This window comes from Dryas octopetala, chromosome 1 (assembly GCF_963921425.1).
Source record: "Dryas octopetala chromosome 1, drDryOcto1.1, whole genome shotgun sequence".
Classification (NCBI taxonomy): Eukaryota; Viridiplantae; Streptophyta; class Magnoliopsida; order Rosales; family Rosaceae; genus Dryas; species Dryas octopetala.
This window is the reverse complement of record NC_141366.1, coordinates 31,393,215-31,413,005: the sequence shown is the minus strand read 5'-3', so window position 1 is coordinate 31,413,005 and position 19,791 is coordinate 31,393,215. Positions and strand designations below refer to the sequence as shown.

The window sequence follows — 19,791 nt, the reverse complement described above, 5'->3', positions numbered from 1 at the left end:
GCTGCCTACTTTGTTCAAGAAAAATCAAACATGTGAAAGCATGTTGATGACTTCAACTTGCTTTACCATGTTTGGGAGAATCAATTGTTTAATAAAAAAAATAGTCTCAACTGCCTTGGTTTGTATGGATTGTTGGTTTGGACATCATGCTTTAGTGTATTAAGTAAAACAATATGAGAAGATATATTAATCACTTCAACTTGCCTTAAGGAATGAAGGTCACAGACTTAAACTTAAGATGAAATTGAAATGTACTCACACTTAGAATGAAACAGTAGGAGTTGCATAATTGGGAACAACTCTAAGGGAAACCTGAACTGGTTCCATCACTTGTTAATTATGCTTGATTTTAGGTTGTGAAACCAGTAAGATTAATAACCAAAAGTTATATTGCATAAGTTGGAAATTAGGTAATCTGTTTGGTTTCGGATTGAGATTGATTTCAGTTTGATAATCCAATTCATTGCTTATATCTTGTTAAACCTTTTTTGCTATAGCATGTATATGTGAATTGTGAAATAAACTTGGAATTACATATGTGAAACTGCCTATAGTTAAATATATGCATTATATTGAATTGGTTCATTTGGGGCATTGAAATGGAGAAAAGGTACGCATTGAATTGTACTTTACTTTTAAACATGTATTTGCATCCCATGAATTGATTCATGATGCATGTGATATTTATGTAAATATGCAAACTGTTAGTATTGCAACCCGAGACCAAGAAATGATCTCTTGGTTTAGTTCATATCTGTAGCATGCACAATCGAACCCCAAACTTAGTTTTAGTGCACTCTTGATGTGGTACTGCATGATTTCTATTGGATTAAACTTTTTGGAATAGCTTGGATGCTTTCAATTTGACATGCTTGTGAATTTGGCCAGTTTGGTAAATTTATTTATTAAAGCCTTACTTCTGTATCTAAACTACTTTGAAATGTTTGGAAAATGATTTGGACTAGTTGAGTAAATGATCAGCTGTTTTTGGTGATGCTCACCTTTACACAGTTTACCAAGTGCAGGAAACCCTAGGATTAATTATGGTTAGCTTGGTGGATCTTACAAGTTCTAAACGAGGAAGGAGCAGCTGGAGAGATAGGTCACAAAGTGTAGAAGTTCCAACACCACCAACATTTCATTTCTCAAGTGAAGAGGATTGTAGCATGGATGAGTGTGTAACAACCTCTTTCATATTTCCACCTTTATCTTATCTTTAACTTTGACAAATTTGTTGACTCGATACTCTAAGGATTTAGAATGGCTCATTACTCATTACTTTGTTTCATGTTTACAATTGGTTTTCCATTTAAAAGGTTTAATGAATTTCTCATTTGCTATGTTGCTTTATTCACTAATTTGAAAGCAAAGGTCTATGTTTCTACTTCATGAATTCATTTTAAACTCACAAGCTCACAATTTATGCAAAGCTTCTGCTAGTTGTATTTGTTCATTTAAAAGAAAAAATTTTACTTTGATATTTTCTTTAAACTCTGGTGTCAATTAAGCCTAACATTGATCATTGGCTTTGGGATGGTTCCAATCTCAAGGTTGATGACCAATGTGGTGCTGCCACATGCTCAAAGTGACAGACCCCACTTTGGGGTGTGACAATCGGCGGCCTATGGCTAGAAAGAGGGGAGGAAACGCCGACGGCTTCGACGCCCTTCATATCAAAGGTCTTGCTATCTGCACATCTTTTAGGATGGATGAAAAGAAGAGGAAACAACTTTCTGAATATCGATGATTTTCATCAATTTTTTTCTTTCGATATTGCTTTTTTAAATTTCTGGTGATTCCCTGTCTACATTTTTGTTGTTGTTTGGTTTGATTTTATTTTTAATTTTATTATTTTCTATTCACTACTAGAACATATCCGCTTTGGGCGACGAACCATAACATTCGTCGCCTAAACCCATTAAGGCTTGGGCGACGAACATTTTCGTCAACCAAAGCCACTTTGGGCAACGAATACGACGTTCGTCACCTAAAGAGACTTTGGGCGATGACAATACTTCGTCATCTCAAATTACGCGCCAAAATGGTACTTGGCCTATACTTTGGGCGATGAAATTTGCAGTTCCTCGCCCAAAGTCCCAATGCCTTTTTTTGTGTGCAATTTTATGTACGTAATAGCATACGATGTGATCGTGTTTCCAACAATCCGAACTATTCATTTTTTAATCCCCCACTCAAAGATCATCACTGCAAAAAATTAACTCAATCGAAGATGTAGAAGTTAGGTAACGATGCTCCAACTTATGAATGATCGTAAATTTTCTAATACTAATTGAACGAGTAGATGAATTCCGATTTAGTCGATTTTTGTAGGGATGATCTTTTAGTATAAACGAATAAAATGAACGAATCCGATCGTAGAAATCACACTGTAGTTTTCACAATTGTTGAATCGACAAAGTTTCAACGAAAAAGTTAATAGAATTATACTCTTCAAGTGTATTTATATGTAGAAGCTCACATTTCTATCGTATTTTTAATGATCCGAACCAATCATTGGCTAGTCCCCCACTCAAAGGTTATCCATACAAAAAACTATCTCAATCGGAGATGTAGAAGTTAAGTTTTGCATTTAGGGTGTATAAACGATCGTGGTTTTTATAATGATAATCGAAAGTGTAGATGAACTCTGATTGGACCGATATTTTGCAAGGATGATCTTTGAGTATGAACATAGATGATGAACAACTCTGATCGTTGTAATCACGTTGTGGTCTTCAAAATTATTGAAACGACAAAGTTTCAAGGAAAAGAGTTAATAGAATTTTATTCTTCCAAGTGTAGAAACCGTTCATTTATATGTAGAAGCTCATATCTTGATCTTGTTTTCAACGATCCGAATTGTTCATTTTTTAATTTCCCACTTAAAGATCATCCCTCTAAAAAATTAACTCAATTGGAGATGTAGAAGTTATGTATCGGAGTTCGAACGTATGAACGATTGTGGTTCTCTAATAAAAATGTGTTTAGGCGACGAAAGATGGCTTTGGGCGACGAATACTTCGTCCCCTAAAGTCTAAAATTTTTGCAGGGGAAAACAATGCCCTAAAGTCGTTAACTTTGGGCAATGAACAAGATTTCGTCACCCAAAGCATTTTTAGGCGACGAAATTCACCGTACCTCGCCTAAAGATGCTTTAGGCGACGAAATCTTGTTCGTAACCCAAAGTATTGTGATTTTTATTCTCAGATCACTGGGTTTCTCGATCACTCTCAAATCTCTCAACTCTCTTAACTCTCAAACTCTTTCATCTCTTAATCCACCTCAAACTCTCTCATCTCTCTGTCACTCAGCCCAGCCTCTCGATCTCCTCCTCCTCCCTCATCCTCCCGCCTCCTCCTCCCTCATCCTTCATCCTCCCCGTCCTCCTCTCTCCTCTCTCCTCCCTCCTCCCTTATCCCGAAAACTCACCCTCGGGGCTTACTGAAACCCCCTAAATCCCACAAACCCACAAACCTGATTTCTCTCTCTTTCTCTCTCTCTCTCTCTCTCTCTCTCTCTCTCTCTCTTCAGAAATCCCACCCTAACCCAGAAATCTCTCTCTCTTTCTCACCAGAAATCCTACCCCCAACCCAGAAACCTCTCACGTAGCAACACCTGCAAACGGTGCCCTCATGTAATTTTTTTTTTTTCATTTTCTGTTATTTTAACTATTTTTTGTGGATTTTATGCGCAACAGAGAAGTATAGTGCATCAGATGGAGTAGATGTTCGGCCAGCTAGCCAGGATCGTATCTGGGTTTGTGTTACCACTGAACATTGACCAATGCATGCCAGACTCCACTGGTGCAAATGATATTACTGACTTATGGGGTCAATAGTGATCATTTGTATGGATTATATTTGGATATAATATTAAATTGTTACTACTTTGTATGGATATTTGGATATAAATTTATTAATTTTGTGTTATAAAGTTTTTTGATAACGATTTTAAAAAATATATTAAATTTAAAAAAAATAATTTTTTTTAATAAAATAGGTTTAGGCGACGGAATTGTTTGTCGCCTAAACATCCTTTGGGAGAGGAACCACCAATTCATCGCTCAAAGCAATGTTGAGGCGACGGATTGTTCGTCGCCCAAAGTATGTTTGGGCAACAAATAATTCTGTCGCCTCAGCATTAGTTTGGGTGACAAATAATTTCGTCGCCTCAGCATTGCTTTGGGGGACGAACATGTGGTTCGTTGCCCAAAGTCACCTTAGAAGACGAACCAAATTCGTCTCCTCAGGTAGCTTTGTGCGACGAAAATGATAAGTTCATCGCCCAAAGTCTTGGCCGTCATGGTTTGGGCGACCAAACACTCGACAAACACATTTTGTCGCCCAATACTTTGGACGACGAAAATTAACTTTGGGAGAGGAACTAAGTTCGTCGCCTGAACTGTTTTTTCTTGTAGTGGTTTAATTTGGTTCTCTATCTTGACGATGATGCTGGTCTTGTTACTTTGCTGCATTTGTTTTGATATAGTTTGCTCCATGCCTTTTTTATATTCTTTAATTTCTTTAGTTTATTTTGTAATTTTCTTAGAATTATTTTTTAATAGTGGGATAGGACAAATTTGCCCCGAAAAGTTGATCATGTGCAAGTCACATGATCAATTTTAAACAGTTATTCTGACGAATTTCATGAAAAATCCTTAATTGAGACAAACATTAATTTGGAGTCCTTAATTGGAACAAAGTGAAAGTGACAGTGACATCCTCAATTGCAAAATAAGGTATAAGTCACTACAAGAAAAAAAGGTTTGGGCGACGAACCTAGTTCCTCTCCCAAAGTCGAATTTCGTCGCCCAAAAGTTTGGGCGACGAACTGAGTTCGTCAATAATTTGGCCGCCCAATTCATGACGCCTAAGAGTTTGGGCGACGAACCAGTAAATTTCGTCGCCCAAAGACACCTTGGCCAACGGCGTTTTTTCGTCTCCTAAAGCATATGATTCCTCGCCCAAAGCCGTTTGGGGCGACGAATGTTTAGGCGACGAAATTATCCGTCGCCTAAACATGCTTTGGGGGAGGAATAATTAATTTCCTTGCCAGAACACACTTTGGGCGACGAACTTACCTATTCCTCGCCCAAAACAATTTTAGGCGACGAACAATTTCGTCGCCTAAACATCATTTGGGCGAGGAATAATTTAGTTCGTCGCTCAAAGCATGTTTGAGCGACGAACTATTTCGTCGCCTAAAAATATTTTAAAAATTTTTTTTTTTATTTAGATTATATATTTGAATTTAATATTTAAAAAAAATCTTTATTCAAAAACTATATAAAACAAAATTAATAAATTTATATATCAAAATATCCATACAAAGTAGTAATAACCCTAATGGTCAATCTATTCTAAACCAGTATCATTCATATCTGACGGAGGTTGATGAGAAGATGGTGGCGGGACAAACCCAGGTATCGCCTTGGTCAATGCAGCATACAACGCCGCCTTCTCCGCTCTCTCAGCTCGTAAGTCCTCCTGCAACTTCTTCACTTGAGCGGACAACCCTGCGACGACTGCAGATGGCTGAGAAGAAGATGAAGACGAAGACGAGGATCGATCGAACATCACGAATCCGCCCATATCCCATGCCGCGTATTTCTTTACCGGGCCTAACACCCAATGAGTCTATCATAATACGAAGTCCGACATTGGGATCGGGTACTGGAATCGACTCCAACGGAGTACCCTGAGGGTGCTGCTCGGCCAAGCTCTCCAAATATATTCTCGAGTTGGCCACCATCTCATCCTTCAAAATGTTATATATACAAGTAATCAATTAGAAAAATAAATATAAAAAATTGTGAAAAAAATTAAAATATAAAAAACTAACATGTTTTGCCTTGGCCGCATCACAACCGGGATGAACATAGATATCCCCGAAAGTGTCTATCTCCGGGAATTGCGACTCACGCTGAAAAATAAAAATAATTTTGTCAAAGACCCAACCAATATTAAAGAATATATATGTATTAAATTAAATAATGACGTACCCGACGTCGTGACTCCACTCGATATGAGATGGGCGTCGGACCACTATGATGGTTAAACGGCTTCCCTTTCCGGTTTCTGGCGTTGGCGACCGACTTCTTTTGTTAAATATTAAGCAAATTATAAATGTGTTAGTGTATGTATACAATAATAAAATAACAAAACAATAATCGATTTTTTAAAGTCTTAAAATGATAAAACGTACCAAAAACGACGGACTCATGAAATGATCGCACAAAAAACGCCACTGGTCAGACCGCTCTACCAACTCCATAGGGGGGTTCACCAATGCCTCAACTGCCGACGAAAATCCCTTGAAATACACGTGTAGTTCGTGCTTCCACTGCCTGTAGGACTTGATGAGTAAATCTGTCATGTACGTGACGGTGAGGGGATCATCCATCTGAATGTCAAAGTTAACCTGAAAAAAATATTAGATTGTTATGAATGATCAAATTTATCGTTTTGAATTAATTATTGAGCTATATACTCACTGAGATAGAGCGGATCACTTTGTGTTGAATATCTGCCGGCAATTTTTACCAAGTGGTTGCAACCATGGCGCACTCGACACGGATAATAGCCCCCACATCGTACGAGAACAAACTGTCAACGTTAGGATCTAACGGACGTCGGCCGTTTTGCACACACATGACTGGAATCCGCGCCCCAGTACTGCGCACGATCCGAGAGGACTTCAACCCACTACATGGTCCCCTCGTCACAGTGGATGACGTCGCAGTAGATGAAGCAGAAGCGGAAGCGATGACCTGACTAGAACGGTGAGATCAACGGGCCCTCCGTCGCATAGAGGAGCTCCTAGTACTCGAGGATGGCTGAACTACATCATTGGGAGCTGACTCTATCGCCTTCCACCTTATAACTAAATTATATTTCTCAAACTAATTAATCTATATTTTGTAATTAAACTAGTTTTTATATTTAAAAACTAACAAACTAACTAATCTACATACAAACTACCTAATAAATTTTATAATTAAAAAACATATAAAACTAACTAATTTTATATGAAAACTAATTTGTTATCTAGCATAAGAAAATATCGGCAAACTAATTTCCCTAAGAACAATGATCAAGATTAAACTAATTTATTCAACACTAATAAACAAATTTAAGAACAAAAAATTAAAATCACCAGCCAAATAACATTAAAGCAGCGATAGAGTCATAAGTCTGACCTGAAAAATTTCTCTGGGTATTATTATTTCCCTGGCCACCTGCACTTGATCCCTTGAAAAAAAAAAAAAGCCAAAACTAATGAGCAGAAAACACAGAAAACAGAAAAACAAAAAACACCCAAAAAAAAAAAAAAAACCCACCAAAAACCCACAATCGGGTGGGTTTGCAGCAGCTGGGTTCCGGTGGGGTTGCTAGTGGGGAAAGGAATGAGAATTGAGGGAGGCGGCAGGGAGAGGGGAAGGAGAGAGAAAGAGGAAGCCGGGGAGGGTTTCGTGGAGAGAGAAAGAGGAGGGGGTGAGAGATCGGGAGAGATCGGGGTGGGTTTTGGGCGATCCGCGAAGAGGAGAGGCGAGAGATGCAGCGGCGAAGTGACGGCGGGGCTGGGGCTGGGCGGGGATCGGCGGGGATGGGGGTTTCTGTGGGCTGGGATGGGCGGGCCTGGGGCTGGGCTGAGCGGGGCTGGGGGTTTCTGTGGGCTGGGATGGGCGGGCCTGGGGCTGGGGCTAGGCGGGGATCGGCGGTCAGGGAGGGAGCGAGTGGTTGGGTCTGGGTTTCGGGGAGCGGGTGGTTGGGTCTGAGTTGAAGCAGGGGATGGGTTTCGGGGAGCGGGTGGGGTTGGTTTTTCGGTGGGTGGGGTGGGTTTCGGTGGGGAGGGCGGCGGTCAGGGTGGGAGATGGGTGGTCGGGGAGGGAGATGGGTTGAAGCAGGGGAGAGGAAGAAGAGATGGCAGGGGAGAGAAGGAAGAAGAGAAAAGAAGAAGAAGAAGAAGAAAAGCAGATCTGGGAGGTAAAATCGAAAAGTCTTTAGGCAACGAATCTGATTTCGTTGCCCAAAGGGAATTTAGGCGACAAAAATGTTTTATTCGTCGCCTAAAGTCCCTTTGGGCGAAGAAATCAGATTCGTCGCCTAAGTGTGTTAAATTTTTTGCACGAAATGCCCCGCCAATTTTTTGAGTGAAATTCGCACATAAAAAAGAAATTAGACTTTGGGCGAGGAATATACATATTTGTCGCCCAAAGTGACTTTAGGCGAGGAATTTACACATTCGTCGCCTAAAGTTACTTTAGGCGAGAAATTTACGCGAGGAATAATTTTGTCGCCTAAAGTTTCTTTGGGTGATGAATTTATAAATTCCTCACCCAAAGTCCAATTTATTTTTTATGACCCTAATTTCATTTTTTGCAAATTTATAATGTATATTTAGTATTACAAAAATATATATAAAACAAATCATTATAATAAGATTGTATACTTAATAATATATGATAAGATTCTAAATTTTAACTTAATTACTAAATTATATTTATAATTTTAAATATATACAAATATAAAATAACTTAACGATGTTATATAATCACGATTTTATCAATTCTTTCATTGAAACCTTGTCATTTCAATAATTGTGAAAAACGATCAGAGCCGTTCATTTTCTATGTTCATACTCAAATATCATCCCTACAAAAAATCAGCCAAATCGGAATTCAGCTAGTCGTTGAATTATCATTATAAAACTCACGATTGTTCTTTAATTTGACCACCGTTACTTAATTTCTACATCTTCAATTGAGCTAAATTTTTGCATGGATGATCTTTGAGTATGGAACTAAAAAATGAACGGTTACGATCGTTGTAAACACGATCAAGATATGCCCATCTACATATAAATGAACGGTTTCAACACTTGATGAGTATAATTCTATTAATTCTTTCGTTGAAACCTTGTCGTTTCAATAATTGTGAAGACCAAAATGTGATTTCAACGATCAGAGCCGTTCATTTTCTATCTTCATACTCAAAGATCATCCCTGCAAAAAATCAGCCAAATCAGAATTCAGCTAGTCGTGGAATTATCATTATAAACTCACGATCGTTCTTTAATTTGACCACCGTTACCTAATTTCTACATCTTCAATTGAGCTAAATTTTTGCAGGGATGATATTTGAGTAGAGAACTAAAAAATGAACGGTTACGATCGTTATAAACAAGATCAAAATATGCTCATCTACATATAAATGAACGGTTTCAACACTTGATGAGTGTAATTCTATTAATTCTTTCGTTGAAACCTTGTCGTTTCAATAATTGTGAATACCACAATGTGATTTCAACGATCAGAGCCGTTCATTTTCTATCTTCATACTCAAAGATCATCCCTGCAAAAAATCAGTCAAATCGGAATTCAGCTAGTTGTTGAATTATCATTATTTAACCCACGATCGTCCATTAATTTGAGCACCGTTACCTAATTTCTACATCTTCAATTGAGCTAAATTTTTATAAGGATGATCATTGAGTAGGGAACTAAAAAATGAACAGTTCAGATCGTTAAAAGTATGATCTCATCATATTCTTATACCTAAATATAAATGCACATAAAAAATGAACTAGACTCTGGGCGAGGAATATATAGATTCGTCTCCCAAAGTCACTTTGGGCGAGGAATATGAATTCGTCTCCCAAAATCACTTTGGGCGAGGAATATATATATGAATTCCTCTCCCAAAGTGACCTTAGACGAGGAATATATATATTCGTCGCCCAAGAGCACTTTATTCGTCGCCCAAAGTATGCCCTAATGAATATCATATTTTACAAATTTATAATTTATATTTAGTATTTAAATATATATAATAAATTATTATAATAAGATTGTATACTTAACAAGATACAATAGGATTTTAAATTTTAACTTAATTACTAAATTATATATATAATTTTAAATATATACAAATATAAAATAATTTCACGGTTACCTAATTTCTACATATTCGATTAAGCTAAATTTTTGCAGAGATGATCTTTGAGTAGGGAAATAAAAAATGAACGGTTCGGATCGTTGGAAACACGATCAATATATGCCCATCTACATATAAATGAACGGTTTCAACACTTGAATAACATAATTCTATTAACTTTTTCGTTGAAACCTTATCGTTTCAATAATTGTGAAGACCACAACGTGATTTCAACAATCGGAGCCGTTCATTTTCTATGTTCATACTCAAAGATCATCTCTGCAAAAAATCAGCTAAATCGGAATTCAGTTAGCCATTGAATTATCATTAGAAAACTCACGATCGTTCATCAATTCGACAACCGTTACCTAACTTCTACATCTTCGATTGAGTTAAATTTTTGCAAGGATGATCTTTGAGTATGGAAGTAAAAAATGAACGGTTCAGATCGTTGAAAACACAATCGTATCGCATTCTTATACCTAAATATAAATGCACATAAAAAACAAAACTGGACTTTGGGCGAGGAATCTATAAAGTGAGTTGAGGCGACGAATATATAGATTCCTAGCCCAAAGTGAGTTGGGGCGACGAATCAATATATTCCTCGCCCAAAGTCCAGTTTAGGCGAGGAATAATTTCGTCGCTCAAATATACTTGGGGCGAGGAATCTATAGATTCCTCGCCCCAAGTATGGTCCAAGATCATTTTGGCGCGTACTTTTAGGCGACGAACACCATATTCGTCGCCCAAAATGTCTTTAGGCGATGAACACTTTATTCGTCGCCCAAAGTGACTTTGGGCGATGAAAATATTCGTCGCCCAAACCTTTATTAGTTTAGGCAACGAATTTTACAATTCGTCGCCCAAAACCTCTTTGGGCGACAAATTTGAGTTCGTCTCCCAAAGTTTCGTCGCCTAAATATCTTTTTTTTTTTGTAGTGAGTGGAGTCCTTTTGCTAAAATTTTCTCAAGAAAATAATATCTCTGAATTGAAATAGGTTTTCAAGAGGCGGTGAAGGACTTTGGGCATTATATATATAGGGAGAAATTAACACAATCGGGCTATTCTATTCTACTCTCACTCTCTCTCTCTCTCTCTCTCTCTCTCAACTTTCTTTATTTTAGGGTTTTATTTTCTTGTTATATATGGAGAACTAAACTCTCTAGCCTGGGAAAACCTACAATTTATTTAATTATGTAGTTTATTAATTTGATTCTAATTTTGGTCTTCAATGATTATATTTTCCTTTGTGGTTTATTCAATTTAATATAAAATTTTTCTTTTTAATTTAATTGATGAGTGTTTTTTATAATTCATAGGTTCAGTCATGTTTTTCCTATAGTTTAGAAAATCATTCATGTTTTTAATAATTAAGGATAACTTGTAGATTGATTAATTTTCGATAGATATTGTTTCTTGATAGTTTGTCACATAAGGGTACAAGTTATGCTTGGAATTATCCTCATGGAAATTTGAAAGAGTTTTTTAATTAGGATTTCGATCAACCACAATGAAAAATTACTTTTGTGATATTTTCTAAAAATAATAATTGTTAAATCTTTCGATTGAGGGCACTTCTTGGTTGTACCTTAATTGAGTTATAAAACATCAAATTAACGGATTGCATATTTAAGTTGTAGATGGAATCTTAATGCCTTAGTGTTTTTTTATTATTGAATTTTCCCTCAATTCAAAGTTTGTTTAATTTTTCTGTCATTGTCTGTAGTTTTTTAGCAAATTCTGTGAACTTTCGACTTCCAAATTATACTGCTATGTGACACTGCACTTGGGTTTAACAAGCAATGTTGTTTAATTGTGAGACTATAACGTTCAGGGTTCCTAATCACAACCTGCAACATTAGGCGCAATTGGTGTGTCTATAAATGAAAATTAAAATATATCATGTCTGGCAACTTTTACTACTTAAAAGCTAGCCACCACTTTCCAGTGGGGAAAAATGCAATAGACATCCCCGCACGACAGAGTGGCGTAACATGAATTATCAGGCAGGGCATGTTTCACATGAAAGAATAATTCTATTTGAAATTATATATTTTAAATCACTAAATACGTAAATATAGAGGAAAGTGGACCCAAAATGTTGGAAAATATCAAAATATTAAAGCCACTTTAGTTTGCATCAATCTTTTTATCTTTTCAGTAGGCTGGAATATTCTCTAATATTTTTCTTTAATTTTTTACTCTAATATTAATTATTTAGTTAGTAGATGCGAATCATTTTATCATCCCAAGGACTAAGACCAACAATAACGTACGTACCTTTCATCAGCAAGCATATATACACCAGCACCCTCACTCACATACACCAGCTGCTATATATGCATGCTGCGCTTATAATCAAATTAACCACCAAGACATTATAAGTTGCAGATAGAGCGGCTTTTACAAAAGCGCACCATTCAGGGTAATATATATCTATATATACTTTCTCATTTGCTTAGCTAGCTGCTTAATTTCACGTTCATGTACATAGTATTATAGTATATACACCCCGCTGATCGATCTCTTTTTGCATCTTTCAAAAATAAGCTCATCAGAATTGTATTTCAGTGGAATCAGTGGATACATATCCTTCATTATTAAGTATTGTGTGCAGCAAGGGCAACTCAATCAATCAAGGTATGTGATCTCCATCTAATTAATTAATGAATCAATCATTATTCACATTGACAATTAATTACTTCCTGGTTGGTTTGTTATTGTGTCTATCGATCTATATGCAGGTTTTGATTTGGACTTTTTAGTTTAATTTGGACTTAATTGATCAACCAATGATGATGCATGTGTTTAATTAATTTCATATGGAAAAGCTTACATTTAATTTCCAAAATTTTTCAACTAAAATAAGCTAGTCCATCAAATTAACCACATTCAGTCCATGTATTGATTTGAGGTTTCTGACAGAGCTCCCCTCAAATTTAATAGAATTTTATTGGAAGCCTTCAAGTTGGACTTAAAATCTTTCATAACCCCCCAATTTTATTTTTTTTATCTTCCGCCCCAAAACATTTACAGTTTCATTTTTTTAAAAATTCTTTATTAATTTTATAAAGATTATTAGGGTTATTGGAATTTACTAATATAGATTTAGTATAGTTTTAAGGGGTTTTTGGCATAAAATTCAAGATTAATTACTTTAGGGCAAAATCATCGTTTTTTAATATGGTTTAAAGCAAGTTTTGAGTGCAGTTGTTGGGTAGTCCAGCTGAAAGGGCCGTGGAATTGCCCACTTGCACTCAAGTTCGATCCCCTCCAATTCAATAAAAAACAAAAAAACAAGTTTTGGGCAAAAACTCAAAATTTGGCAACTAAACCTTAAACCATAAGAGATGAATGACATTTTAAACAAAAAAGTGAAAAATACAACCTTAGAGAGGCAATTATGTCACGATTTGTGACTGTAATTAATTGTGTAACTATTACAAAGGGGGCAGAAAAAAAGTAGGGAAAAATGTTAGTCGCGGCTTAGTGAGAAAGAACACCAAAAAAAAAAAAGAGTTAGGTGGTGGTGAAAAAAAAAGTAAAAAAGAGGGTTGAGGGTAATTAGGGGAATATAAAAATATGATCCTAAATTTAAATAGAAAGAAATAATTTAATGATGGTCTAGCTTACATTGGCCATTCCTTGGTGCTTGGCTTGACTACTTTTGAAGATCCTCCTCCTCCTGATTGTGAGATGCTGCTTAATTATTGATGATTTAGTTAGGCTTCCTAAAAGTCGTTTTGTCACTATGTTAGTAGCTAGTTTCTTGTTTGCTGTTTGGGTCCTTTTGGGGTTTTAGGCCCCCACTCTACCAAGAAAAGGAAGGAGAGAGAAAAAAAAAGAGGGAGAGAGAAACCGCTGATGAAAATATAGCCCGACTGGGTTGTGAATTTGGGTATTATCTAGCTGTTTGGTATTTTCTTTTAGGTGTTTTATTTTAGATATTTCCTTTAGGTATTTTTTTAAGGTATTTTCTTTAAGTACTTAGGTATATTATTTTAGGTAATTACATTTAGGTACTTATGTTTAAGTATTTTCTGTAGGTACTTTCTTTTAGGTATTTTTAATATAGGTACTTTCTTTAAGGTATTTTCTATATATATAGGTACTTTCTTTTAGGCATTTTCTTTAGGTAGTTTCCTTTAGGTATTTTTTTGGTATATACTTTTGTTTTGGTTTTTTTTTTTTTGGCTATATTCCTTTATTTTGGTAGTTTCTATTTGTATTTATGTATTTTCTTTCAATACTCTATTTAGGTATTTTCTTTCGATACTCTATTTTAGGTTTTTTATTTAGGTACTTTCTTTTAAGTATTTTCTTTAGGTACATTCGTTATATTTGTATTTTCACTCTATTTATTTCTCTTGTATTTTATGCATGATGATTTTTAATCTTGATCATTAATTTTGGCTGTGGTATACTTTGATTTTTTAGGTATAATTATATATCTTGCATCATTAGAGGTGTCAATCAGTACAAATCAGCTCCTAAATATGGAATATAAAAAAATTAAATATTTAATCACAAGGGTAATTTGGGAACAAATAAACTAATAAAAATATTAAGAAACAAATAAATATGAGCTGTAATATGAATGCTGATGTGTCCATATCACTTAATCATAGTTCATTTTTTATATTAAAAGTAATTTAGTAAAGTTTTAATAGATTTTTGGTCAAAGTGCACTTTTGGTTTCTGTAATTTGAGTTAGATTTTATTTTGGTCCATATAGTTTTAATTGTTATGATTTTAGTTCCTATAGTTTGAGTTAGGTTCCACTTTAATCTCTGTAGTTTCAATTGTTATAATTTTGGTTCCCGTAATTTGAGTTAGGTTTCATTTTTTGTCCCTGTAGTTTGAGTTATATTCCACTTTAACCCCTGTAATTTGATAAACGAAAATGTTAAGATGTCTTTGAATTGCAATAATTTAAATTATAAGATCAAAATCATAACAATTGAAACTACAGAACTAAAGTGGAACCTAACTCAAATTATAGGGATCAAAATCATAACAATTGAAACTAAAGAGACTAAAATAGAGCCTAACTCAAATTATAGGGACCAAAACCAAACTTTGGCCTAGGTTTTTTAATTAAAAGTACATTTACCCATAAAAATTTCAAAAGTTCACCTTTCTTTTCCCACCCCTTCCTCCCCACACTGTCCAGCGATTCCACCCCGTGTTTGCAAGAGAGTGGATCCATAAACCTAAATGCTGACAAAATCCATTTTTGAATAGGTATGTAATCAAAGGTTCAACAAACACGTAGTCCATGAAATTTCTAGCTCTCTCTTTGGATTTTAGTTGGGCAATAATATAATTAATCAAACCCACTTATTAAGATTTAATAATTAGAACAGGGATGTATAAATATAGAGACAAGAACAGAAGAGTGAGATTCAAATTAAAAGAAAAAACAAAACCAATCGCAAGTTCTTAGCAAGTTAATTTACATCACTTTTCAGGACCCAGAAAAATAAATTAGTAATTATTCACATGGAGGACCTAGATGGTGGTTTGATGGGTTTCCACCGGTGAGAAATCCGGCCAGTGAGGTGGGGACGGGATGGGGACCGGAAGAGATGGGAGAATGAAAGTGTAAGGTTTTCTAAAATTTTTATGGGTAAATGTGTTTTTAATCAAAAGTAAATTATTCTCAAATCTATTTTATAGCCTTTAATAATAAACAAACTACTTAAAAAATTGCAATGATAAATAAGTTTACTTTGTACAAATAAAGTTTACGTTATGTTTTTTCCGTGTTTTTGGCACCAAGGGCTCGACACCCTGACAAGCGCTTGGTGGGGTATTTTTTTTTTTTTTTTAAAAAAACTGGGCAAATTGCCACTTTTGCACAGTGGCAATTAATAATTAAGAGTATAACACGGATGATTTTTGTAATTCAAATAGCTAGTGTCGCACAATCGCAATTGCAGAGCATTCAGTACTGTTCATCTAGTGTTCGGTGCGTGACTTCCGCGTCGCGCACTTTCTAATTAAAGTGGATCGGACTGAAATTTCCAATAGCAAGTGGGCTGAGTTATTAGCCTAATTTATGAATCGGACTTTGAAAAAAATAACCCTTTAATTAATAAATCAATTGAAACTTTAATAAATGATTTAAAATAAAAATTAAACCATTGTGAGATAATAGGACATGTGGCCTGCTTAGAAGAATGTGGTGATGCTCACCACCTAATTAATGTGGTGATCAAATTTTCTCAAATAGTCAGAGGATTAAAATCAAATTTTAATCTTACATATGTATCCAATCTCACTAAATATTAAAGCTTATTGAAGGACTAAAATTTCAAAATCCCCTAAACACATTCATATACGTCACCGGTACGATTAAGAGCCATGCCATGCTCGATATAATGCAACACATAATTGACCTAATTTAAACACGTCTTGTTGGCACGTACAACATGATCCACTTTACAATTAATTTTAATTTTATATGGATAAAGGTGATGTAAATATGAAATAAAGAATATCATTATTTGGCTATTAATATTGTTATATACATGAGGAGAGAAAATTTGATATACCAGTGTAACTAGTATTTTTGTACTTTGTTGGGTATATATCAAAGGTTTATTTTTGATGCTTGAAATTTTTCTTATCAAACAAATTATTTTAATTGTTAAATTCCAGTAAATTTATAAATTGGACTTGGCATGAGTGGTTCTTAATTAATGCAGGTAACAGATATGTGAAAAAGAAACAACATATATACATAGATCATTCTGATGGCAACGCTGGTAGATGCAATGATTCAGGCCATAGCGGCGCAAGTAGTGACGGCTGCAGTGAAAGAAGTTGAATTTGCTACTAATTTTAGAGCCCAGTTTAAGCAGATGGAGGACGGGCTCAAAACTATGAAAGCCTTGCTTGCCAACACAAAGGATGTTAAAGATGAAGATGATAGGATCAAGATTGCCTCGCGTCAACTAAGAGAAGTCATTTATGAAGCTGACAATGCATTGACAGATTGCCTGCTTAGAGATGATCAGATGATTCAATACAGGAGAAAATATTATGGCTGCTTCTTCTTATGTCTCCACCTGCTTCATGATCCGCAGTTTTCGATTCAGATGGGCAAGAAGTTGACGGCAATTAATTTGCAAATGACGAAAATCACCAAGAGCTTGGACCTTTTCTTGGGGAGTAGTGCAAATAAGGCACATGGTGATGGTTCAGTCCATGCTGATGATGATCCAGATTTTGATCATAAGTCACAGGATTGCCAGGCACTTGCAACTTATGGATTGAAAGAGGACATAGACAAGTTAAAAAAGTGGATAGTTGGCAGCACCGATGGTGAACTTGAGCGTGTGGGAATTGTGGGGATGGGGGGGTTGGGCAAAACCACCATTGCTAAGAAACTCTTTAATGATGAAGAAGTGTTGAAGCACTTTAAGAAGATGATCTGGGTCTATGTTTCACGTGATTTCAGTGAGAAGCGGATTATGAAGCAGATGCTGGGAAAAGTGAGAAACAATGTGTCTAAATTTGATGGTAATTCGGTGTCCAGGTTACTTAAAAGTGAACTTGAAGATAAAGCCTATCTCATTGTTATGGATGATGTGTGGCCTAACATTAAACTAGATTGGTGGAATGACCTTTGCTCCAACCTACCAAAAAAAGATGGTAAATCCAGCTGCATCATAATTACTACTAGGCATGGACATGTGGCAAACAATATGATTCCTAAAATGGAACGAATTCATCGGCCTAACTATCTGAGTCGAGAGGACAGCTGGTCTTTATTCAGCGAATCTGCATTCCAAGGACACAATGGAAAGTGCCCAGATGAGCTCATCAATGAAGGCAGGCAAATTTCGGAGAAATGTGGTGGACTTCCACTGGCAATCAAGACGGTTGGAAGCTTATTGGCATCAAAGAAGGATGATTCTCTTGCGGAGTGGAGAGACACTAGAGAAAGATTTCATGAAATCATGACAACCAAAGGAGATGAAACCATTCAAACCAAAGCGGTTATGGATAATCTACGATTGAGCTATGATGAACTTCCAAACCGTCTAAAGGAATGCCTATTATGTGTCTCCATTTATACTGAAGACGGTGAGATACAAGCTCAACAGCTAATTCACTGGTGGATTGCAGAGGGCCTTGTGCAAGACTCCAAGTCAAAGACAGCAGTAGAATTGGGGCATCAATATCTGTTAGAACTGGTGAACAGATGCCTGTTGGAAGTTGTAAAGCGGCGAGACTATGATGGCCGAGTTTATGAGTGCAAGATGCACGATATGATACGGGAGTTGATTACTGGGATTGCGGAAGAGGAAGCACTTTGCAGCTTCAATAAAGAAGGCAGGGAGATAGATGATTCTCGATGGTTATGTTTCCGTACTGATGATGATCATAATGAGGAGCCACTGATCAAAGAAAATTCAAAACTGAGGGCATTATTTTTCATGTCAAGACCACCAGTTGATTTTGGCAGGAATTTTGAGTTGCTGGAGTCCCTTAGGCTGTTGGACTTGTCTTGTGCTAAATTAGATGATATAATTGAACCTGCTGCTGAAGGTGCCACCTCTCCAGGTATTTCTATTCATTCTTCTCCATCCCTTATTACTCTCTCATCTCTATCTTTCCCTTCCTTGATACATACATAACTTCAAAATTATAAAACACATTTGTTGATATGTACGTGCAGGGATTTCTGTAGATGCTCTGTTTCGTTGTATCAGTTGTCTAAAACGCCTAGCATGTCTAAACCTTAGTAGAGTACAGAAACTGAAACAAGTCCCATCTTCAATCCAAAAACTCCTTAACCTCCGGGTTTTGGTTTTGAATGGATGTAACAACTTAAAAAGAATACACCCATCAATCACAAGTTTGAGAAGGCTTATTGTCTTGGACCTTGGAGCATGTTCCCTCGACTACCTACCTCAGGGACTAGGGAGCCTTTCTCATCTTCAAGAACTCTCTGGATTCAGGGTGGTAAGGCAGAGGCAGGCTTGTGCCCTTCCTGAGCTTGGAAAACTGAAGCAACTAAGAGTTCTTCAAATTATAATGAGTGATGCTGCTGAAATCTCCAGGGAAGAAATGAAGAGCTTATCAAGTCTCACCAACCTCAAGGTTCTAGATATTGATGCTGGAGGATGCAAAGAAGAAAAGTTGCACATGTTAGATGGGCTTACCCCGCCTCTAAATGTACAAGAGCTATATCTCAGGAATTACAGCTCTGCAAAAATGCCCAACTGGTTTTATCCCAAAACGCTTAAGAAGTTGCAATATCTTTGTATTGAGAATTGCGACCTTGTCAGCCTGAATGATCACTCCAATTGGAATATTGAGGGTTTGTGTTTGAAGTTGTTAAATATGTTAAAGGTAGAATGGGAGGAGTTAAGGAACATAATGCCTTTACTACGCTACATGGAGATTAGCCAATGTTCCAACTTGGAAAATTTTCCCTGCTCTGTTGACAAGCTAGGGGTTTGGAGAAAGTAATGATTGATCCATCATAGTAGTCATATATATTTCTGTTTTCCTATGCTATTGCAAATATATATATTTGCTGGATTTGGTGTGCTAGCTGTTAAATTCGCTTGGAATGTAAGCTTTGTTTTTGAGTGATGTACGTCTGTGTAATATATTCAATCTCATGTTGGTGTTTATATATTTTTTGTTTTATGTAATGCCTGGATGGCTATCTGAAGCTGTGTACTTTGATATTAATTGCTTGAATAAAATCGCAGTTTCATCCAAAAAAGAAAAAAAAAAGTGGTCCTAACTAGACACATGCATATGATAAGCATCTAATATTATGATGCGGTTGTACATTGTTCTATGCAAAGCAATTGGAATGGAAACCTT

General features: G+C 36.1%; 1 protein-coding gene across 1 annotated transcript; it reads left to right on the top strand.

The window, feature by feature from the left end:
• The first annotated feature begins 12,276 nt into the window (after window positions 1-12,276).
• On the top strand, window positions 12,277-19,575 carry LOC147299763 (disease resistance RPP13-like protein 4). Its single transcript, XM_086228835.1, has 4 exons — window positions 12,277-12,364; window positions 12,490-12,579; window positions 16,650-18,513; window positions 18,629-19,575. Exons 3-4 carry the CDS (start codon window positions 16,698-16,700, stop codon window positions 19,423-19,425), a joined length of 2,613 nt encoding a protein of 870 aa, XP_086084961.1. The 5' UTR covers window positions 12,277-12,364; window positions 12,490-12,579; window positions 16,650-16,697; the 3' UTR covers window positions 19,426-19,575.
• The last annotated feature ends 216 nt before the right edge of the window (window positions 19,576-19,791 follow it).